Raw genomic sequence first — 23,856 nt, 5'->3', positions numbered from 1 at the left:
TTACGCAAAAGGCAGAGGAAGATTGTGATTTGCTAGACTCAGCCCTCCCTCGTCGTGGGTAACTTATTAGGGAGTTCGCGGGCGGAGTCGGTTTCCCTGAGAGATAAATTGTGTGTGGTACAATTGGCCAAGACGACTACGAAACAGTCCTTTCGTGTTTCCTGCGAGGGACAGTTCACAGTCTCAGCTGAAACAGACCCAGCCGCTAAATCAGAGAAACAGGAAAAAAAAAGAAGAGATAAATATATATATATATAGAGAGGGAACATTACCGGGGAGTTAATATGTCGGCAAATAAAGACAGCGACGGCGGGTGGAGGAGTTTTGTGTGGAATTCAGAGAAGAAGGAGATTCTAGGACGAACAGGAGGCAGTTGGTGTAAGTACTCATTTACTTTCATTAGCAGGATATAACGAGCTGGCTACTGGTTATTAGAGGGCATGTTTTACGACCGGCTGAAGACGAGTGGAAACAGTCGTGTGTGTGTGCGTGTGTGTTTTTCTTTTTTTTTTTTGTTTTTCTATCCTCCATTTCCTGACAGAACAGACAGGCAGACAGCACCTGTTAGAGCTCACTGCTGTGTCGTGACTCCGTTTTTTCAATGGAGTCCGCGTGAAGGAGTTGGGTCTTTTAAATCACTATAAACTCACCGATGAAGCTTTAAGCTGACTTCCTCAGAGCAGAGTTTACAAAGTAGACATGCTACAGGTCGAATGAAGTTAGAAAAAAAAAGGGGGAGAATTAATTATGCGAATAACACGATTGACACACGCATGCATGTTTGCTTTGGCTGCTTAACCTTAGCTCCCATGATTGTGCTCAGATTCAAGTGTAGTTTTATGTGTAATACATGGTTATAGGTAATGATTAGCGAGGCGTTGCCCATATGAGGGCATTCATTAATAATTGCCCTTTATGAAAAGGTCATCTTGAAGGACAGTCTCAGCTGGGCCAGGACCTCTCATCAAACCATATGGTGAAAGTTGCGTTAGGTTGTTGTGCCCCTCTATAGTTTTTATTTTTTTATTATTATTTTTTATTTATTCGAGCCTACTGATGGAGAGTCGAGGAGGAAACACAGAGGGCATTTCATTCCCACCAGTAATAAGCAGCTAATCTCCTTTATACAGGCCTGCTTATGCTTCTCCCCCTTTCACTCAAACCCAAGATTAATGGATCCAGCTCTAAGCGTTTTAGCACAGCTTTCACTACTTTAAGACGAGGGAGTGCTCTCTGAACACGGCCAGCAGTGGTTGTTGGTTTGATAGGATCACTACCAACCATTACAGTGCACTCATTAAGCTCGATAAACCGTTTTACAAATTAGAAAATGCGTTTTTTTCCCCCTTGTCGTCTTACCACCATTCCTCCCAGGAACCGGGGTTTGGCCAGACACTGCTGTGGTGGAGCAGATCACGACTCACATGTCTCTAGTCTCTGTCGCCCCCCCCCACCTCCGTATCCCGGTTATATATTTCTTAATTTATTTACCCCCCTACACCCCTCCCGAAAGCAACGGAGGGGTGGTCGGCGTGTCTTCTTAGCCAGTTTAGGGTTAATTTATCAAATGAAAAGGTGGAAATTAATGTTTTTTAAATACAGGGACGGACTTAATTAATTGGCTATGAAATCACAGGGAATTAATAAAGACGTAGACGGGCGCGTGGAGGTTAATGGCGAACTCAAAGAGAAGCTACTTTCAAGTCGGTAGTTGAAATAACCTCATGTCATGTTATCGTTTGTCATGTTACCGGGCAGTGAGCATCTAAAAAAGGCGTCCCTCTGTCCTTCGCTGTGAGGGACAGTGATGTCGCACTAGCTAAAAGTCAGTGCTCTAAAAGCAACAGGTACGTCAGTGTCCTTGAGTTGTTGAAACTTCAAAGCGGCAGACGGGAAAAGGGGGAATCGGTTCATTGTTGTGTGTCACCGTGTTTCCAGCTATTTCGACTTCGTGTAGTTTTGCGGCTCGTGAAAGACAGGAAATGGGTAGTGACGGTGTCGGGGAGGTGGCGCTCATTTTGTCTCCGACGTAGGGCTCTACATTTTACGCAAAAAAAAGCTCCCGACTAAAAAAACACGCCACTGAAAGCAAAGACAGACACCAGTGTGGCGTGGTGTGACTGTGGGGACCGTCCCTACTCAACACGCTGCAGCAGTCTGGTGGGGGAGGTGCTGCTCCTCCATTCAAACTGCCTTTCACCGCCTCCAGGACACTCTGTGCTGTTTACATTTCTGGCCTTCCAGGGCTGTTTCAAGGCTGTAAATGATGTTTTGTACTTACTCACTCATCTGAACTCCGACGAAACTCATATACAGGTTATTAACATGCTCAGGTGCCAACAGAGGTCTCATTCTGATTGTAACCATGTAGAAATGGTTAATGAAACAGTCTACGGTCTAATAAGCGAAGCTCTGCTCTTCAGCTCTCATAGTCTGAGACGCATGAATTTCACCTGTGTACACATGGAGAAACAAAAAAAAAACATTTGTTTTGCAAATGCAACTAACCCTTGCAACAGGTGCTGGCTGCAACATTTTGTTCCTGAGATGGTATACTCGAAAAAAAAAAAAAATCACTGCACATCTTTGTAATCCTACACGGGTGTCTGTGCCTGATTCGTCTTTCGAACAGGTGCATCCCAACAGGATCATAACAGCTCATCACTAGACATTTACTTTAGTAGCAGGTGCTGTGGAAATTTGTACCCTGTTGGAACATATGAAAGCCCACAGTAAAGGCCGTCTGTCTCCAAAGTATGTCTTTAATACATGTTTAGAGAGTGCAGAACATTTCCTTGCTTTTGCTGGGTGTCGCTGTAGCTGTAGTGTCTGTCCCTTACAAGCATGCTGCCAGTAATGGTCACATGAATAGGGAATCTGCATAAATGAAAAGATAATGGTATTTATTGCATACCTTGATGATTTTAGTGTCCTTTAGTTGCCTTAACAATATTGACCTACACACATTGTTAAGTTAGGCCCAGCAGTGAGTCTCCTGTATAATTGGGGTAATAATTGGAGTCTCCTCCCTGAGAGGAGACTCACTGCTGGGCCTAACCGTAGAGCTCAACCAGGAGGCCCTGCGCTGTGAGGCTAGGGCCCGCTGGTTGAGCTCTACGGTTGGAGATACAATTGTGGGTTTGAACTTGTTATCAACTCGGCAAACCGGTTTATCTGTGGCTGATTTGGACATGTCCCTGGCAGCAGAAATTTAAGGTGCCACAGCAACAACGAGGAAGATATGAGCAAAGGCAACAATGTTCCAGTTGTCTTGTGTTTCACAACTGAACCCAAAACAGCATGACTCTAAAAGAGATACAAAAATAGTCAAAAACACAATTAGACCGGAAAAATGATGGGCTAGTGTTCTGAGCTAAGCCTTTTCCTTGATTTCACAATCTTCACCTGGACTTGAATTCAAATTATATCTTGACATATTGAATGTTTTTTGTGTTGATGGGCTTTTCTGATTTCACACAACTTTACTGCGCATGATCAAAATTATAACTCTCTCTTAATTTTTGGCACTCACTCACTCTTTATTTTAACCTACGCTGATAATTCGTGTAGATTTTCAGATGTATGGCCACAAATACATCTCCAGAGTGGTATAAATACAGCATTGCTTAGCTGGATACAAACTAAAGCAAAAACATTCAAACTAAAGGTTTCTGACTACCATGCAACACACTCAGACTTTAAGTATTCATGTAAGTCTTCCTGGGCAAATTTAACTGAGCAACCTAGAAATACCAATGACAAGTTTCTGTCTAAGACTAAATGAATAAAGGGCTTTTTGTTCAGTTAAGTTGTTGGAAGTGACACGGTGGGGGAGGGTCTGCTGGAGCTGGAACAGGAATGACTAGTGACTCATCCTGTTGCACTGGAAGTGCAGCCCTCCCGCCTTTGTATAATTGGGGTAAAATTTAAATTAACTGGGGGAACCCCCCACCCCCCCACTGTGGCTCTGTAACAACTTTCATGATGAGAAAATAAAGGCAACACACTGAGTGGCAATACTTTGCGGAGCAACATTGAAATACTTTTTCTCATCTCCTGCAGGGTTTGGCAAACAGCTGTTTTGTGTTTCTAGATAAATTATAAGACATAATTCTCACATGAGTTGGCACGGTCACGTCATTTCAAGAAATATACTGAACCTCCAGTTAAAAGAAGGCGTTCTTTTAACACTGACTCTGCTACATAAAGTTAAGCTACCAAAAGTCTGCTAAGCGCTGATTTGCACGACCTGTGAAATGTGAAAAGTTTTTGTGTTTTCCCAAAACGTCAGAGAGGAAGTCTGTAGACCAGCTTGTCAGAACCCAAAGATGACAGAAAAGCAGCAAATGCAGTTGCATTTGAGTAGCTAAAATCTGAAACTGTTTGTGTGATCACATATTAATGGGCTGTTCTGCTTGTTTCACATCATTAATCGAAGGTATTTCCCCCCCTACAGTTAAAATCTTCTTGTTCTACGTGATATTCTATGGATGCTTGGCTGGGATTTTCATCGGGACCATTCAGGCAATGCTGCTGACGTTAAGTGACTATAAACCCACCTATCAGGACAGAGTGGCTCCACCAGGTAAATATATCTTTCTGCCCGTGGTTGTTTCAGCGATGTGCTGTGGCACCGATCAGAAATGTCTGGGGCTTATTCTCTGTGTTGGTATGTGCGGTGTGGTTGAAGTGACTGCTGGGGTGTGCCTTTAAGCAGCTACTCTATCAGGAGTCATTCTGACCTTAAATAGGTTCAGCCATTTTGTCCTTCACTCCTCGCAGCCAGTCAATGTTTCCCCCCTCAGGCTACTGGGGAACTAAAGCGATTCATGTGTGCTATGATTGTGCTTTACAGCTGTCATGTTTACACATACGTGTGGCAAGAATTTGTAGATCAATGCGCTGGGGGGAGAAAAAAAGTAGTTTTTACAGGACTAAGATACCCCTAAGCTTGTTATTTTTTTGTGGAGAAAAATTCTAATCTGTAATCTTGTGAGAACGCACCGAGCGTCATCAAACCCCACTGCAGGCACACTACAGGCCTTTCAAAGTTTCCTACAAGCTTAGAGGCAGACTTTTAAGTGCCCAGCCTAGTCTGCTTGTGCCAGTACTTGTTTGCACAGCACATGCTCTAGCATTGGCGGTATTTTTAGCAGCCGTTGTAGATGGCTGGCCTCACGAGCCTATCGTTCTGTCTATGACTATTGACAGTCAAAGATGAAACCGGCAGAGGAACAGTTTGTGTGGAAGGGCTTTGAGCTGACACGAGTTTCCAGCAGTGGCATAATCAAGGAAGCAGAGAGTAGTTTTTTTCTTTTTTTCTTTTTTTTTTTTTCTCAGAGCTGAGCCGCCTCCCACTCTGGGGCTAAAAGTTTCCATTGTGAGAGAGACACACGTGAGAGTAGATGGGTGGGGGCAGGGGATTGGTGAACTTTCACAAGCCTCTACCGAAATTCTAATGTTACTTCTCTCTATCGTTGTTGCACCAACAACTTGAATCTTGCCCATAACCACAGCAACAATTAAACAGACCCAACAGAGGTTGGGAAAAAGTTCATGAATGTCATATTCCTCTCGTTTTATTCATTTCATTCTACTCATGCCACGCCTCGCTGAAGCCTTGTGCACAAAGTCTGTGGAAAATTACTGCTGTAAGGGCTGACAGAGACCCACAGAGGAAATCCCCAAGACCCAACATTGTCCTAAGATAATAGACAAGAAACACAATAGGTTGCATGGCATGTGTGGCGTCACTGTTTTCAAATTAAAAGCCGTTTCATAGCGTGTTTTCATTTAGCACTTGACATGTGTTTTAAGAAAAACAATGTGTTGTTTTTCAGGTCTATCACACACTCCCCGCTCAGAGAAGTCTGAAATTTCTTTCAAAATGTCTGACTCTGCATCATATGAGAAGTACACCGAAAGCATGAAGAAGTTCCTTGCTAAATATGACATCGGCAACCAGACTGGTGACACTTTTGAGGACTGTGGAGGCAAGTATAAGCCAATCATACAGGGACTGTCATACTCTCTGGCTGGTCCCTGATGGGTATGTAACAACTGTCAATCAAGATTTGTCAATCCTAATTATTTATTTAGATCTACTATCGTTAAATTCTCCTAAGAAACACATGCAAATACTTGTAGTATTAATGTAGTAAAGAAAGCAAATGTTATTCACCTATGACGCCAGGTCTAATGTGTCCGGTTGTACCACTTATAGATTCTCCTCAGCCGTACAAGGATCGCGGCTCTTTGGAAACTGATAAAGAAAAGAGGAAAGCTTGTCGCTTTGATAGAAAATGGCTCGGGAGCTGCTCAGGGTTGTCTGATGACACTTTCGGCTTCAAGGAAGGGAAGCCATGTATCATTGTCAAGCTCAACAGGATCGTCAACTTCAAACCAAGGGTAGGTGTGCTGCACACTACTGCATCATAACCACAACGTGTCAAATCAGACTGTGAGAGAAAATACATAAAAACACTTAAGTTTAAAAGGAATGTGATGAAAACTGGGAGTGCAACATGTGTGTTTCACAAACTACATTGCTTATCAGCGACATTCTCTCTGAACATGCTTCATTTCTTTAAAGACGAATTCCAGGTATTTACCCATAATATATGTGAAACGTGTGTTTCATATGCTAGAGGCCATTAGTCACTACTTGCAGAAGTGGCAGTGGTAGATTTTTTTTTAAATAAAAAGAACCATAGTGTAATAAAAATTAATTTTGAAGAATGTGTGAAATTAAAATTGAAAGAGGATTGATACAGTACTTTCCCTGCGAGTCCAACATTGTTCCAAGAGAGCAATGGAAAATCTGTTCTACATTTAGTATTTAAGCTACTGCAAAAAAGTAACCGTGCTGTTATGTCTAAAGATGAACCAAGTCAAAGTGTTCAAAGCTGCAGGTAGTTTGCAGCGTGTGTAACCCAGTTCTGTTGTTCCTGTTGCTCAACTACTATCTCTTTTTGTTTTTTTTTTTAGCCTCCTACAAACACGTCACTCCCAGAAGGTCTGCAATCAAAACCACTCACCAACCTGATCCCTATTTTCTGCAAAAACAAGGTATGTGTGACGTGACGGCACCCGGCCACGAGTAGTAGACGCACATGACGAGGCTGGAGATTTGTCTGCGGCGTCAACGCTTTAAAACGGTCGTTTTTTTTTTTTTCTTTCAGAGAGAAGAGGATGAAGGCAAGCTTGGAGAGATCAAGTACTATGGTATCAATCAAATCCACCAAGGCTTCCCCCTCCAGTACTACCCGTACTACGGCAAACTGCTGCACCCCCAGTACCTGCAGCCTCTGGTGGCCATTCAGTTCCACAACATCACCTTAGAGGAGGAGATCCGCATCGAGTGCAAAGTATACGGAGCAAACATCGACTACAGTGAGAAAGACCGCTATCAAGGACGTTTTGACATTAAGTTCACAATAAAGTCGTGACCTCAGCCATGATGAGCACTCTCATTTTGATAACACACAAAATGTAGAGAGATTACAAGAGTTCAGATAAAACACCACTAGTCTTTGAACATTCATATTATACAGGACCTACACTTAATCCGTGTGCTTTACACTAGCTTTTCTGTGTTTGTCAAGGGTTAGAATGTAAAATACAAGAGTAGCAATAGCAAATATTTATTCTACTGTAAATGAAAATATTCCTTGAGCCATGGGATGTGTTCATCTATTACTGTAAAACTTCAATTCCTCTACTGGTGTGTAGCGAGTTGTGTTTCTGTCCCCAACGTATTTCATCCTCACGTGGTTTCTATAGATTATTGGTGTGTCCAGTGCTGTAGTCCAGTCCTGTTGTAATCTCTTTTGTCTTATGTCAGCTTTAGTGGTCCAAGGTGTGTGCGTGTCTGTGTGCAGGCGTGTTTATGTGAGTGTGTGGAGTGTGTCAATGTGCTCTGACTAACTGAAATACTAGCATGGTACTCTGAACCTTTAAGGCCCATGTTTGAGTAAATGACTGTGCTCCATGGACTCTTTCTTTGTGTGTGTTTCTTTATCCAAGTTGTTCAAGTTGGCTGTGGAAGGATACATTTGTACACAATTTGTTCACCTTAGCTGTTAGATATGATTTGATGACATTTCTGTTTGATACTCCTACATCGGTTCATTCTTAGTTCATAGTGTAGAGCTTTGTGGGTCCAGCCTAGAAGACTGTCACCTCCACGTAAACAGTGGCAACTCAGTGCTTTGAAATCTGTTTTGCTGGAGACATCACGTGACGTGATGCAACTTACTATTGAATGTTTTTGCCATTTTCATGGTGGAAGAATTTTATATTTATGCAGTTGTACATTTTTTTTCAAAGCGTAATGTATGAATCCAATACCAAAGTGGCTGGTCAAAAAGTTAAAGAATATCAGAGGCAATGCAGTATCCCATGTAATAAGATGTTTAGTTGGTGTGAAAATACTTAATTCAATGTTGAAGATCAAAACACTTGTCAGGAGTCTGCTCTTGTCACTTTATTTAATCTGCAAAAGGCTGAAACAATAAACAGAAAAATGAGACAACTGTCAAGTCTGTGACTCTGGAGTGAAATCTGTTTTCTAAGTCATCCATCCAAAATCTTGAAGAAATACTGCACCTGAAAAAGAAATGGAAAAAAAAAAGTGTTATGTCTGCAGAATTTAAGAATGTTAATGTTATATCTGCAGAAATTAATGCTTAATATCAAGTGTCAGCCAGGTCCCCTGTTTGATATCAGAATCATGACACTGTCAAAAGTTTCACACAGTAAATTTTCTGAACAATCGCTTTCTTGGCCACTATGTTCCCGTCTGGGGGAGGAGGGGAGGGGGTGGCAGTTCAGTCAGTCACAGGCTAATGTTTAACAAGGAGGCGTTTGTCCAGGCTACAGATCAGGAGTTTTCCTGAACAATGACGCCCGATTGGTCAGACCCACTCCTTGCAAAACAATGGTTTTGTTTCAAATTCCTCTGCCATTCTTATTCTCCTCAAAACCAGTGTGATCTAAGGCTGCTCCGGCCCACGGACCCGAGTCATGGGACTGGTGTAAGGACGCGGTTTCACAGAGTCGAGGGGGGCTTTGTTCTTGGGGTGGTTATTTATGCTTGGGGAGAAAGTCAGAGGGAAGTCCTACATGTTGGAGCTACGCAGATGAAACGGTGTGGACGAAGGTGCACGTGCCACCCACCTCCAGAACGCCGTCTTCAGGGAGGTCTGTGCAGTGGACGGCGTTTTTCACTTTGTCTTTCCCGTAAAGCGCACGCAGAGTGGCTGGACGAAGATGCCTGGCAATTTCCTGTCGGAGGAAAACATCTTGGTTGTGACTGATCTTATTAGCAGCTAACCGCAGCATTAAATAAGGTCGAACAAAAGGCGGTGATGTAACATGGTTCCCGTCCAAACGTCTGGATAACACAGCCGAGGTTTGATGCGGAACATCCTGTACTGTTGCATGTTAGTAAGGCAGAGTGATTACTCAGCTACTGAACATGTGATCCAGTAGAGGAAGTGATAAAAGTAACCCTCAGCAAAGTTTTCCCTGACTGTACGGGGAGATAAACATTACTACCAGCTCCTTTCCCCTTTACATCGTCATGATCGTGTCGCCAGGTTCAGGCTGTTTTTCCACCACCACTATTCTCAATCAAATCAAATACGACCGCCTCACCTTTTTCTCAACATTTGACACCACAAATGAGCTGTGGACACATTTTATCCAACAGTTTATTTAACGCAGCTCTTAAGCTCACTGCCCACAGGCTCTGTTTTCCAGACAGCGCATTCATCTTGAGCCCTGTCTTTATCCTTTCACCATCAGACACTCCCAAGGACATAGCTGGGCTGGCTTGACCTCCATGCCTCCAGGAAATGGAGCCCTCCCACTGGGTCTGCCATCAGGGGAGGGGCAACATGTGAATAATTAATTCACCGAGACTATTAAGTCTGAAGCGGCACAAAGAATAATATTTGGCACGGTGGGAGAACCACGTGATGCGATAATAGGATCAAAGAAGGACAAATAGGTTTGTTTCATCTCACAGTTCTGCCGTAAAGAATCCCACTCTCCAGCAGGAAACCGTTTCCTCTGACGACTTCTTTATCCTCCAGTGGTTTATGAGAGTCAACACAAAAGGCAGGAACAGGTTTCAAGGTCATAAATCAAGCTGGCGCTTGTGTCAAAGCCGCGCATTGTTTTTTAAAATAAAACATTTGATAACAACTTCAAACAATTGTCCCGCACACCTGTGAACTCTGGGCTTAAATACACCAGCTCCTTTGGAAGTTTGCTTTCCACTTTAAACATTTGATTAGTTAAACTGTTATCTAACATTTGATTAATTGTAATTCCAGTTAAAGCAAAACCGCCCGTTTTCTTCCTCAGGCTAAGTGTTATTTTTGTCAAACGTACCAATCTGAACAACGGTGTAGCTTCATATTTAATCAAAGCAATGTTGTTTAAGGGTTAAAATCATTTTAAAAACTCACTACTGCGGTAGCGTGTCAGTACTTGGACAGTGCCAGCACATATTATTCAGTACCAGATTTAAAGAGAAGCAAGAAGTGCAACAACAAAGCGTGTTTACAGGAGGATTAGTTGTGACTAAATGAAAAACATGATTTGCCTACCAACTTGATCTCATTAGGAATTAAAGCCTGCGTGGCTGTGAACACCGGCACACACACATTCATGATCTTCAGAAGAACAGCCTAGTTCAGTTTGGTGATCATCAGACTTTTCCTGAAGCGTCATCAAAATTTGAGTTTGTCGAATACTTTAGTTTGTGATCAGGTGAGTGTCAAGGTAGGTAAACTACGTGTGTGGCTAAATGTGTTGTGTTCACTTGTAGACGCGTGGTAGGACGCCGTTAGCTTTCGGCTCCAAGAACGACGGTGCCTACGGCCTCACAAAGTAGCTAGCACGATCATGGCTTCGTTCTCCTCTATCCGTCTACCACTGCAAACCATTGTTTTTATGTAATTATGAACGGAGTGTGTTATTTACAGTTGTGATGCTGACCAATATCACAGGAGGTTGTTTTTTTGGGCTAAAATCTAAATTGTGTTCAAGAGCATGTGTCTAGCTAACCGGTTTAAATGTGCTGTAATCAGATTCAGTTGGAAGAAGATAAACAAGGCGTAACGGAACCGCTAACATGGAGGTTCACTGATAGCAGAATGACATGTGTCTGCATGTTGTCTGTAGAAAACAAAGTACAACATCCAGCGCGTTTCTATGTCCCAGACCACGTACAACTAAAGGAAATGACGGTAAAGCAGGAGCATATTTACTGTGTGATGAAAGAATTCTTTACAAAGCATTGCTCTCTGTAATTGCATTAGATAGATATGAGTAACCTGCTGTCAGCCTTTAATTTGATTTTGAGGAGCCCCACGGTGTTTCTGAGCGATGGTCACTTAATGACTGAAAGCTTTGTCAAAAGCAACGGCCGGAGCAGTAGGAGCTGGTTGTCATGTGACTGTCCAGAAATGTCTGATCCTTCACGCACTGCTGACTGTCCCACCCTGCTGACACGAGTGAGACTATGAACCAATGCACGAGCGCTGCCACTGTGTCCGGTTCTGACTATCCAATAATAATCGGACGGTGCTTGTAAACCTGTAAGAAGTACATGCAGTGTATTTGCACGGACTATAAAAAAGTGAACGGCGGGGTTTCAGATACTACTCAGACAATTTAACACAGGGGTGTCAACCCCCCCAGAGCCTCCTATCTGGATGGCAAATTCAAATTTGCAAAGTGTGGAAATTACACAGACAATTTTTAATGAAACTGACGCCTATTCTGACTTGCTGATACAACACAACACTGAGACATAGAACTAAACAGCAGACAACAATGTTTTGTAAAAGGACAGTTCATTAAATGTGAACATTTTCATAATGTACTCGAATGTCTCTGCACTAAAACGAAGGGAAACACTGTTTAAAAATAAAGCTTTGCCCATTAACTAGAATGAGTTCAACGCACTGATTTAACATATTATTTTTGTTGTCTGCCTTTTGGAGTCTATTCCTCAGTTCTCTTGCTTTATACTTTAAATGAGTCTGTTACCGCTGCCTACTAGACCTGAAGGGGCTCTTTTATTTTCCTCTCGTGCACTGACTAAACAGGTAAAGCGAAAATGTACCGTGTGAACACAAAAGTCAAAAACAAGTCGAACACGAAAAAGGAACCACGAAGATATGCAGAAACAGTTCGTATCAGTGAGTTAGCTCTAGAGCAAATACGTTAAATTTAGAACCCTGGACGCCAGAAACCTGATCCCCTTTTCCTCAAACGCATCGTGGGCAAAAAAAAATCGATGTAGTGTGACACCAGTATGATGCAGGGCGAGTATCTCGGCTTGCGCAACAGGAATGTACAGGCCTAAGTAGTCACCTCTAACACTGTTATAATCCACCGAAGAAAACAACACGTGTGTGACCAAAATGCACTGCCGTTGTGCAGTGTTATTGCATTGCTGAATTAAAGGGGGAGTGTGTATTTTTAGGAAAATAATGTGCCGTGGAAGAGAGCGCCGACCGGGTCGGGACTGGCTGACAGAGGTCCGTTGTGTCCGTCCGCTCTGGTATCAGGACACATCACAAGACAGACCACAATCTGATGACTGAGTGAGTGCAGTGTGAAGCAGTTAAGGGTGTGGAGGTGTGAATTTACGAGGGCTCTTTAGTGTATGATCTTTGGCGTCTGATTAAAGTGTAAAGGCGTTACATTTCTCGCACCATATATTTTTATGTACATATTATACAGTATATATGTTTTTGTTTTCTCCTATAAGGAGGCTCTGGAATTAAATTGATCTTCTGGTCAGCTGTCATGTGTTTATTCACACTGGACCTGTGTTGTTTAGAGATTAATCAGCTAGAATCAATCAGTAGCCTATTCTTACCCCAAACCACTGACCTTTACCTATTAATGGACATTCTGACCTCTTTGTGTTGTCTGGGGTTACAGTATTTGTGCAGTCCAATCCGTCAGTCTGATAATGATGTCTGGAATGTCTGTACACACACACACACACACACACACACACACACACACACACACACACACACACACACACACACACACATTGAATTTGACAAGAACTTTGTCTGAACAGGGCTACATGAAGCCACACGTGTCCTATCGCTGACCTCCCCGGCTTATCGCTAGTTTGCAACATCTATTCTCCGGGATCTCAGTGCTGCTGGGACTTTCTCATGTATGTAATCACTGAGTCCCAGCGAAGAGTAGGAGTAGTGATGATGACTAAGGTGAGTCTGAGGTCAGGGAGTGATGAAACTGCTTGACCTCCCATTTAGTCATGAGGTTTGAAGCAATCAAGGAGGTAAAGAGGCCTGAACGGGAGGAAAAAGGTTGAAATGGCAGCAGCAGCTGAAGAAACGATGTGCTCGAAGTAGCACGAACATCTGGAATTTATACCAAAGATATAGAACGACCGAACAAACACTGTGAATACTGCTGTGCCGGGAAAGAAGATAGTTGCTGTTACAAATGGGTATCATCAGTATTCTGGTAGTAAAAGCTTGTCATTACAGTGTTTCTGTTATTATTTACCAATGACACTGAGATAATATGACAGATGACGTAATCTGTGCACACTGGCCCTTTAAGTGTTGCTAGTGAAGATCCCAACCAGAGGCCGATTTGGAGAAGGTAACTGATAAAATAAGTGATGCTGGTTGCCAAGGCTTAATTATTTCGGCATCAGTGAGCAGGGATGGAGTATCATGTGACCTGGAAATCATTAGCTAATTAACTAACCCTTTTCCTGATCTGTGGCCACAGCATCAGTCACATTATGACTGTGGAGCAGAGCCCTGATGGTTAATCACAGGATGTAAATACATTTGGATAAAAAACAATCTACAACAGAAGGAAATATGAGGGAAAAACAAGCTCAGCATTAGATATTTTTCACTGAATCTCTAAAGCTGAGTCATGGACAATTACTGAGCTTGAAGGGGAAACTGTGCAGGTGTGTCGTCCCACATTGTTATGGTTACCAGCACAGCGTCTCATCATTAGGTTTCATGTCACGCACGGGTACAGACCCGTGGCTCTGCCTCAACAGTACCCAGGAACACACGAACACATCAACTCTTTTATCTACTCGTCTCAGGCACAAAACGTACATCATACAGAAAGTACGGGTTAAAAACATTTCCTAATAAGTTTATGTAAGATTCAGTTGTGTATCATTTTTGATCTGATCTTCATCTACTACTGAACCAGAGTTCAAACCAAACCATGAGATCATTTTTTTCTATTAATCAGGCCTCCAGCTGCCAAAGTTAATTACTCCTCAACAGATGTTTTCCAGACCACATTATAAAACCAAGGCTGAGAAGATTTGGCTATGCTTACAAGTTTGTAAGACAAAACGAGTGTAGTAGGTTAAACCGCCTCCACAAAATGCTTTTATACCAAACTTACTTAGTAGCTGAAATTGCATACATTTTTAAGTATATGAAAAATATGATCACTTAAGTCAAAACATTAGAAACACCTGGCTGCGTACGCAACATTTACAACTTTCATAACGGTAGGATTTACTGCAGCGCTGCTTCACTTTAAGCTAGGTGTGTGTGCACATATGAGAAAGGGATTTAATAAGCTCCATTCGAAAGAAGGTTGATGGATGCATAATCATTCGCAGATGATTTATCGATTTCCACTGCATCTAAACCACATTTCACTTGTTTTGCCATGAAAAGTATCTAACGAGGAGACGGGAAATACTCACTGGATCAGCAGGACCACAGAACTCCCTGAAGGTCTTTGGTGCGTCGGTGCCGTGGATCTCTAAAACCATGCAGGGTCCAGAACACAGCTCTGTCACCATACTCTGCAAGACATGAGTAGAGTACATTCAAAACTTTTCTTTACTACAAGTATAATTACTAAACACTGGGCCACTGACATAATCTGCTACATCTTCTTAGATCCTGTCTGTAGCAATTGACAGAGCGGTGAAGCATGATATCACTTTGTTGGCACAACAATGGAGTGTTTATACTCACTGGATACTCTATAACAACACCTTTGTAGACTTCATAGAATTCTTCTGCATTCGCCCGGTCTACATTGAACTAGGAAAAAACAAAATGAGAACTGAGAATCCAAAATGCGATATCAAGACCACACTCCAGGAAATTAAATATGAGGGAAAAACAGTAGGAGGCGCAATAACAAATTCTGAACAAAACTAAAAGAAAATGCTTCAGTTAGCTTATGTAAATTGAAGCGAGACGCGAACTTCTTTATCACAAAATAAACATATTCGAATTTGCATAAAATAATGAATGTAATACTGAATCATCAGGAACGTGAGGGACACGTTATCACATCACTGGAACAAGGACTCAGTATGAATTGCTAATATACATTTATTTTAATCTCATTAATGCACGACACACTCATCACTGCATGTGGCTACGGTGATGAAACATTGATTGATTTACTTATGTCCCACAGCGTCACATGTGATGGGGCAAAATGAATGGACCGTGAGGGGTCACTGTTTGCATGAGTGACACCGAGTTCAATTGTGAGGTCGGGTGAATCAGAGCCGATACTGTGAACGTTTCACATGAGTACACAAGCAAAGCCAAAATATGATACGGTATATGAGCACAGTGAAAGAATATGATGCACAGGGACCACGAGACAACACTATGGCCCAAGGAAAGGAGAATTATTCTTCAAATGTTTACCATCTGAAGAGCTGAGACTTCAAATCCAGCTGCAGATATGGAGTTGAGGATCTTCCCAGTCAGGCCTGTGAACACATCGAATCTGTTCATTACCAAGATTTTATGAGCTTTCCTCTGTCGGTACACAGATTGACAAGAAACGTGTTTAGTGCTACTATAAACTCTTGAACGTCAGCCAAATATATTAATCTGTGCAATAGCGGTCACAATTACTCGGAAGCGGTAAAATATTTTCATTCTTATGTATTATATGTGGCCTGGAAATCATATTATTTTTATATACAGAATATTAAAACTGAATGTTCTACGAAGTGATTGTAATGCACCAATCCAGACAACAATGTTATCTTACATTGCAATGACCTTAGTGTCTCCTCTGGACAAAGTACAGTGAGATTGTCTTACAGATGTCCTATCTATTAGAAGAGCCATTATTTTGGTCCACGCGGTCAGCCCTTAGAAATCCAGATACAGAGCTGTACTGCGTGTCACTGTGGCCATACGTTATTGCAAAAATGCTACAGCTGCGGTGACCAAGGTGCAGGAGTGACAGTGAAGGTCAGACTGCTGCAGACACATAATTGAACGAAGGCGCCAGTCTCATAATCTCAGTCTGACATCCTGATAAAAAAGTAGCCTGTGTACTTGTCACACAGACCACTTTTTCCATTTATTCTAAACGCTGCAGTGTGCAATCGTGACTTTCATTTTGGATTGGGTGTGACGGTGTGAATATCTCTCTTGTTCAGTCACAGTCCGGTTATGTGTATTAGGTACGGAACCACCTCCTGAGTCGTCCGTGCCCTCCCCAGACAGCAGCCAGCAGTCTGCCTCGGATAGGCGCACACTCAACACAGCTCCCAAAAGCAGCTGGTGCTGTTGCTAGGAGATCCTATTCTGGGTGCCTGGCAACAGTAGCTTCTCTATTCCAGTCATGTCTGAGAGGATTTGCAGCTACAACTTCCTTTATCAAAACTGTGATTGGCTGTGTCTTGTCTATATAGTTGTCACATACATTAGGCCAACAAGTGATCCCCCAGGGAAATCAGGGCTTTCTGATAATATTCGTCTTTAAAAAGTGACTGACCGTACCAGTTTGGCGTCGCCTGGACGAGCCATTCAGACCGAGTTACTATTTTTGACGCTAAATATGTCATCTCATGTCCGAAGGTGGCCACCTTGAAACAACACTTCACCTGAAGATGTGTACACTTTCTAATGAAAGAACATCCAGCTGACTTAAATCAGACCAGTAAACAAATTATGGAGAGATAATAGCACGAGCTGCCTCAGAGGGCGGCTGAAAGTTTCTTCCCTTTAAATGTACCCATGAACTGATTTTATCAAGCAGCTCTTGAAAATGTTTTCAAATCACGTCCCATCTCTTTACAACTGGAATATCAGAAGAAATATATCTTGTCTTAGTGAGCAAAAGAACTGTCACTGATACAGTAAACAGCAGAGTGTATGTGGTATTATTTCAGCAAATTCCTATTAAGCTGCCAGACCTCAGTGAACACAGAGAATTCTGTGGTTTGACGTTGTATGGCCGGACAAACTCCTCCACAGATACAGACTTGTGTGAAATGTTGTTATGTTTGGATAAAGGCACTCTAAAGGCATTAAAAAATGAAGTGCTTTCTACAGTTCTTTCGTGTTTCATTTTACATTTACGTTTTGCACAGACACGGATCATCACAACCAAACTGAAAACCAAATTCAGAGACTTAACACTCTCATTTTTTTTTTTAACAAAATAATAATAGGAAAACATGAGAGAGAACATTTATCAGACTAAATATAGTGCTACATGTTTTCACTGTGTCGGAATAAATGACAGTCAATGTCCACTTACCATATGAATACTTTATGTTTGAGGTAATGTATTTATGCAACCGACTGCAATAACACTGGCACAGCGATACCCAGCAGGAACATGAAGCATGCCTGTGCTTGTTTACGGCTTTTGACAAGTCCTCTCTTATAGACAGTTCTCACGGCCAACATCTTAACATGACAGAGGTAATATTAATGGTGGCTCTGTGCCATTTAGGTGTGGTAGGAAGTCACGCCAGAAAGAGCAGCATGCAACATACCAGGGTCCTGGCACACTAACATGTCATACAGACATCATTAGTCTATTGTTAGTTTCACAGCTCAAGACGTCCCTACATGAGACAGCGCTGGACGCTGGGAACAAAGCAACTTCAGATGAACAGAATAAATATGATTTTTGATTCTCCTTCACGGATTTTCAAAACAAATTGTCGTCTCAGGTCACAATGTTCCAGCCCTCATTTTTATTGATGAAAAGGAGAGTGGGTCACGAAATGTTACATAGATAAGTGTTTTTTAACAAGATAAGAGTCTACAGCCACAATAATGGAACTGTGAGGCTGTGCATTGAGCTATACTGCTAATGTCAGCATGCTAACGTGCTAGCATTGGCAGTGTTGAGAATCCTGGGTTTAGTTCAGCAGGAAGCTAACATTTGCTAATTACAAAGCACAGCTCATTAGAATAGATATAGTGTTGCCGCTATATGGCTATAAATATGTACTGAACAAACTAAAATTATGACCGGCACTAGAAACATGAGGATCCCCAGTGTCAGGTCCAAATCAGATACTTAACAAATGACTATTGAGGACAAGCACTCCGTTCAAACAATGGCCAGCGCTTGGGCTTTAATGTCCAGAACAACAAGCCCAGGTCTTTCCTCAGTCAATAACATTGTGTGTGCATACTTCAGCTCTGTCCAGGGAATTTCACATTTCACAGGTCAGAGCTCTGGTGGCATGCTCCATGAACAGGGATCAGGGCAGGGATTTGGAAAAACCCACAGTCAAATTTGGTAACCACGTGGTGCCTCTTTGCGACACGACCACGTCAACAGACATAGGTGGAAGGGGCCGAGTGCAAAAGACAGAAAGTAGACGCACACATGTGCCATGTGCTCCTTACCTTCTGATATGGCATGAGGTTTGATGATGCAACACGTGCAGTCTGCAAAGACAGCTGTGTTGGAGGGACCCAGACCAATTGTAGACGGGAAAAAAAATTCAAGCTCCTAACAAAACAAATAATAGTAACACTTTAGTGAGCATAATCCTGAGGAGCGTGGGCGTCAAGGCCTCATGTGAACGAAGAATAATGTTAAGAGGTTAGCTTGACGTTCGCACTTTTGCTGCTGCAGCGAGTGAATCGGAACCATGTCCAACATTTTTGATGCCATCCGTTCCAAACTGGGCACGGACACTCTGCGACGCCTCCTTCCGCGCCACAGCAGAGTCTACAGGGCCCAGGAGTCTCCTCCAGATTGACATGGCCTCATCGCCCATCAGCTCCATGGCAACGACAGGGCCCGAGGACAGAAACTGCACCAGGTTACTGCAAAATGGAGCAAGGCTGGAGTAACGCATCATTTGATGTAAAAGCAACAAATGTCACCGCAGTGTCATTAGGATCAGGGTAATAGTAGCTGGCCATCAGAAACCTTCTCTGCTCAAATCTGGCAAATCATTTACACGGGCACTCACTTGAAGAAAGGCTTTGACTGATGTTCGGCATAAAAGTCTGCCGCTTGGCTCCTGTGATGTGAGAAAAACCATAAACCAAAGAGTTAATCAGTAGCCAAATGATCCTGCAATCTCAAAGTTAACTTTATGTGCCACACTCCTGACATAAACACAGGCACAGACAAAGACATAAGTTGCAGCTTCTTATCTGATAATGCTCTACAACGAGGTCAATAAAAGTGACATAAAAGTCGTGTACCTCAGTTTTATGAGTGAATTTTATGAATCAATCAAATGTGTTTTGAAATGTAATATAAAACATTTAGCATAAAAAAAAGAATAAAACATTATTACAAGAAGTTTTGAACTCCAAGTTTGCAGCAAATATTAAACAGTTTATTTATGAGTGCCATGTAACTATTCTGTAAGGCTATGATTAGTTTGATAATACGATTAATACATTTTTTGAGAACCTGATCACACAGTTAACAGATAATTAAATGTCAGACTAGTTTGCTCCTTGGCATGCAATATGTTCCTCGTATCCGTGACAAAGAAGATCTTCCATCTGTTTATAGAAGCACAGTGACACCACACAGCCGGTGTCTCCCTCTCTAACAGCAGTTTGTCTGATACATGACCACAATATGATTGTACTGTTATTATTAACACAGAGAGGTTTTGACCTTACCATGTGAGCTTTGTCATTTTGGCTTTGGTCACAATCAGGCTGGACGTATATATTAGCTCAAGGACATCTCCAATCTTGGTGATTGCATCTGGCTTTATCAAAGCAAGAGTTCTGAGTAAGAAAAAACAAAGAAACAAAAAACCTGTGAGAGACAGCATCAGAAATCACAGCCAATCACAGCCAGGTGACTCATCCAGATCCAACTCTTGACACAGACACTTTGGCATTTAAAATAATATCCATCGGCTGACACAGAAATGTACAGGTGGTCTCTGAGATTTAAATTAAAAGTGTTTGCTCCCATCAATCTATTCTCAACAAGCTATAGTGACAGTGCAATATTTGCAAATTTAAACAAAACAAAACAAACAAACACAGATTTTATACTTCTCAACAATAATTAAAGCAAGTAGAATCGAGATGAACACAATTTTGGATTACTTTTGTGAATGAGAGCAATAAAGTGATTTTGAATTTCAGTATGTGATTTTTAATTCATTAGAAAAAAATGTAAAAAGATTTTTAATCAGTATTGTATCAGAACCTATTTTTAAGAATCAGAGTGGAAGCACAGTCAGTTTAGTAAAACATAGAATGGGCATTTAATAAACAATAACACAGACAAATCGAAGGGCTTTCCTTTAATGCTTTAAATATAGACCATGTCAAAGAATTACACCTTTACCTGAATCTTTTGCAGCAAATCTTTATCTAGAGCAAGTGACACTTATAGAAATTGTTTGAAATGTCATTATCTTACATATAATGGACCTTGAACCTTTCAAGATGAACTGGAGAGAATAATAAAGTCTCACTGCACAGCCTAACCAATCCTACCTCTCTTTTTTGCTGCCGAGTTTGTTTGCCGTGTACTGGTCCCCGTAATCGATCAGATTTAGCTGCCTTGAGAACACATTCACTCGATTCCCAACAAACAAGTCCTCGTGGTGGATGTCACCATATTTGGTCCTTCTCAAAAATATTCGCTGATTCTTTACATCAAACTGCAAATTAAAACAAGCATATTGGTAATTCATCAAAAATAAATCTGATATTTACAATAAGAAATAGATTTTTTTTTTTCAAATATGCCACAGGTACTAATATAGAGCGTCAGCAATGAAAAGATACAATCTGTATTAAAATTTAATCTTCATGACAGACATCAAAAACACATTTTAGTTTAGGCCACAAAAATCTTAAATATTCTAATACTGCATTTAAATTAAGGCCTGGCCTGACATTATATATATATATATCATTTGCAGGATGCCATTACAAATAGCCTAGATTAAGCAAACAAGAATATTAAATGCGATAGTAAATGCATACCATTTCTACTGAGCTATCTTTGGGGTAGTAGAACAGCTGGTAGCGCCGCAGGAGAGCTGCAGTGGGGTCATACCACTCAGCAAGAAAGGCGTAACGATCCTCCTGAAAAAGTCAAGACACAGATCAATTCACAGAATTACTCAAACTGAGCTTTCAAAAGGTCACAGGGACATCGTGACCTCCCCTGACGACGTGGTGCAGATCCCTTAACGACCAGTATTACTACATTCATGTGACATGTATTTGTAAAAGGTCTTGTCACCGAATTGAATTATTTCACGGTGACTTTAAATAAGAAAAACAAAACCCTCATTTGTACGTGTCCTTCTCCACGTGTGCATGTCGAGCCCAATTCTGCAATCACATTATACTGCACTAAAACTAAACATCATTAAGTTGCCAATAACTCAAGCCAAGTCTACTCTTGTTAAAGCTATGTTACCGTAATGTAGTGCAGACTTTTCAAATCCGACTTTCAAACACACAACAATAATAAGTAAAATACAATGATCAGGCACAATATTATGACCACCGGCAGGAGAAGTAAATGATGTTGGCCCTTTTATACAAACTTGGACCTGGCATCCATGTGGATGATGCATAGACATGTAGCCACCACCTAGACCAGACCACGCACCCCCACCCCATAGCAATGACACTCTAGGTGAAGGTGGTTTATAATGTCATGCCTGATCGGCGTATATGTCATTCACTGTTGAATTACCTAATCCAAGTAGATTTTAAGGTAAGTTCAAGGTACTACGAAGCACCTATAAATAGCTAACCTATTATTTTAAGAGCTAAGTTTCGTGCCATAACTGACTGTGGTAGCGATATTGTCCATATTTTCTGAGTCTGGATTGGTACACGCTGTGTAATGACTACGAGTTGCTCTTTGCGGTAGTAAGTGGGAGGGACTGCCGCAGTTTCAACATTTAAACAATGGCTAACCTTAATCAATTCACCTTGTCAACCAAAAACAATTAAAGGCAGCGTACACAAATAGTAACTTGTTAGCACCGTTTCCTAGGGGCAACGTGTGGCTCCCAGCACTTCCTATGCTGACGGTCACCATAGGAGCCTCAGTTTATTTCCCCCACAACACTAAGTCAGTCAAGTCAGGTGAATGGAGCCTTTGTCCTAGACACTAGTGGGAGTGTGTGTTGGTGAAAGACAATGTAACCTAGGTGCCTTCTTGTCTCCTGCATATTGTTAACTTGAAAAGGCTACAAGCTGCACGACCCTGACGGCTCAGACAAAGAAAATAAACAATAACTCTTTTCTTATCCATAAAACATATGCAGATTCTGTGAAAAGTCAAGTATTATACTTGGACTTATCTTAACTCGTTATCACAGGAAATTAAAGCTTGTGGATATTGAGACCAGTGTCCCAGATTCAGTGTCTTGCTTGAGGCCACCAACATGTTGTCCCTGTGTAAACCTGCTGCTATCTTTAGTGTGTACGTTCACAATCTGAGAGCTAGCATCCCAGTTTAATCAGATGTTTGTGGCGACCATTTTAAAACAACTCGAAACATAATAGGCACACAACATGCTTTCTGCAAACCACGGGCACAGATATTACAAATTAAATAATTAAAAACGTATGAAATATTATAGTTTAACATGTCTGTCACTAACTATATTGGCGAGTATTAACTTCGATATAGCTTTAGCTGACAGTTCACCAGCGTCCAACCAGTAGAGATTAGAAGTTAGTTATTTCTTTATAGATGTTGTCTGACTTCAAGCGATTATAAAAAAAAACAAAACAAAAAAAAAAAAACAAAAACGTACAACATGTGGTTCAGATTAATGTAATTAACAACGTTGGTGTTGGCGTTAACTGTTATGCTAACACGTGTTTGCTATGCCCACTTTAGCAAACATCTATCAGTTTGGTTCATTTAAGCTCCAACAGAAGTTCTGCCTTTTTACCACAGACTATTTCCGCATCCCTGAGATGGAAGAGGTTAACTTTAACTTACCATTTTTAACCCAATTAACTAATTCCTCATAACCTAGCACAGTCGTCAACTAGCGAACGTTAGCTTTTCCGGGCTAAGCTTTGTTTCTATAGTAACTGGGAAGAGGTGCGTTCACGGGAGGTTTGTATTTACGTTATCCAACAGTTGTGTTCAAATACCTTTTGCAAATACCTCCCAATCAGTGACATTCAATAGTCGTAGTATTCATGGAAGATTTATATTGCTGTAGAAAGATATAACATGACACATAATATACTATATATAGTATATATATAGTATATATATATATATATATATATATATATATATATATATATATATATAATATGTATGTGATATCCAGGATTAGTCACATTATACATATTCAGTACCATTACATAAGACTTTCATAAACCAGTACCGAAATAGTTAGATATCAAATAAACCAAAACATTGCCCGTAGTGTTCAAATGCAAGTAAATAATATCAGAATAACTGACTCATTCGTAGCTTGGGCAGGACGCAGACAATCTTCTGTTTCTGATTATGCGAACTCATTGTGCAACGACATCTAGTGGTGGTTCGGTGGTACTGTGGATGTTAACATCTGGCGGA

The 23,856-nt window shown here is 41.4% G+C and overlaps 2 protein-coding genes across 2 annotated transcripts; one reads left to right on the top strand and one right to left on the bottom strand.

Annotated features, from left to right (window-relative positions):
* Positions 1-135: 135 nt before the first annotated feature.
* On the top strand, positions 136-8,540 carry atp1b1a (ATPase Na+/K+ transporting subunit beta 1a). Its single transcript, XM_047587375.1, has 6 exons — positions 136-378; positions 4,457-4,585; positions 5,841-5,993; positions 6,224-6,408; positions 6,988-7,068; positions 7,182-8,540. Exons 1-6 carry the CDS (start codon positions 285-287, stop codon positions 7,446-7,448), a joined length of 909 nt encoding a protein of 302 aa, XP_047443331.1. The 5' UTR covers positions 136-284; the 3' UTR covers positions 7,449-8,540.
* On the bottom strand, positions 8,471-23,412 carry nme7 (NME/NM23 family member 7). The gene is made up of 12 exons (XM_047587373.1): positions 23,263-23,412; positions 21,273-21,374; positions 20,778-20,944; positions 19,941-20,051; positions 19,271-19,321; positions 18,914-19,121; positions 18,696-18,801; positions 15,732-15,796; positions 15,039-15,107; positions 14,762-14,863; positions 9,178-9,285; positions 8,471-8,607 (listed from the first exon to the last, which is right to left on the bottom strand). Exons 1-12 carry the CDS (start codon positions 23,263-23,265, stop codon positions 8,575-8,577), a joined length of 1,125 nt encoding a protein of 374 aa, XP_047443329.1. The 5' UTR covers positions 23,266-23,412; the 3' UTR covers positions 8,471-8,574.
* Between the last annotated feature and the right edge of the window lie 444 nt (positions 23,413-23,856).

This window comes from Mugil cephalus, chromosome 6 (genome assembly GCF_022458985.1).
Source record: "Mugil cephalus isolate CIBA_MC_2020 chromosome 6, CIBA_Mcephalus_1.1, whole genome shotgun sequence".
In the NCBI taxonomy this organism is placed as follows: domain Eukaryota; kingdom Metazoa; phylum Chordata; class Actinopteri; order Mugiliformes; family Mugilidae; genus Mugil; species Mugil cephalus.
This window is presented reverse-complemented; position numbering and strand designations above follow the sequence as displayed.

Coding starts and splice junctions, on each gene's coding strand:
- atp1b1a (XM_047587375.1), top strand. CDS start 285: ATGTCGGCAAATAAAGACAGCGACGGCGGGTGGAGGAGTTTTGTGTGG. Junction 4,586..5,840: donor GGACAGAGTGGCTCCACCAG/GTAAATATATCT, acceptor GTTGTTTTTCAG/GTCTATCACACACTCCCCGC. Junction 6,409..6,987: donor TCGTCAACTTCAAACCAAGG/GTAGGTGTGCTG, acceptor TTTTTTTTTTAG/CCTCCTACAAACACGTCACT.
- nme7 (XM_047587373.1), bottom strand. Junction 15,108..15,731: donor AAGTCTCAGCTCTTCAGATG/GTAAACATTTGA, acceptor GTTTTTTCCTAG/TTCAATGTAGACCGGGCGAA. Junction 8,608..9,177: donor CTGAAGACGGCGTTCTGGAG/GTGGGTGGCACG, acceptor TTTCTTTTTCAG/GTGCAGTATTTCTTCAAGAT.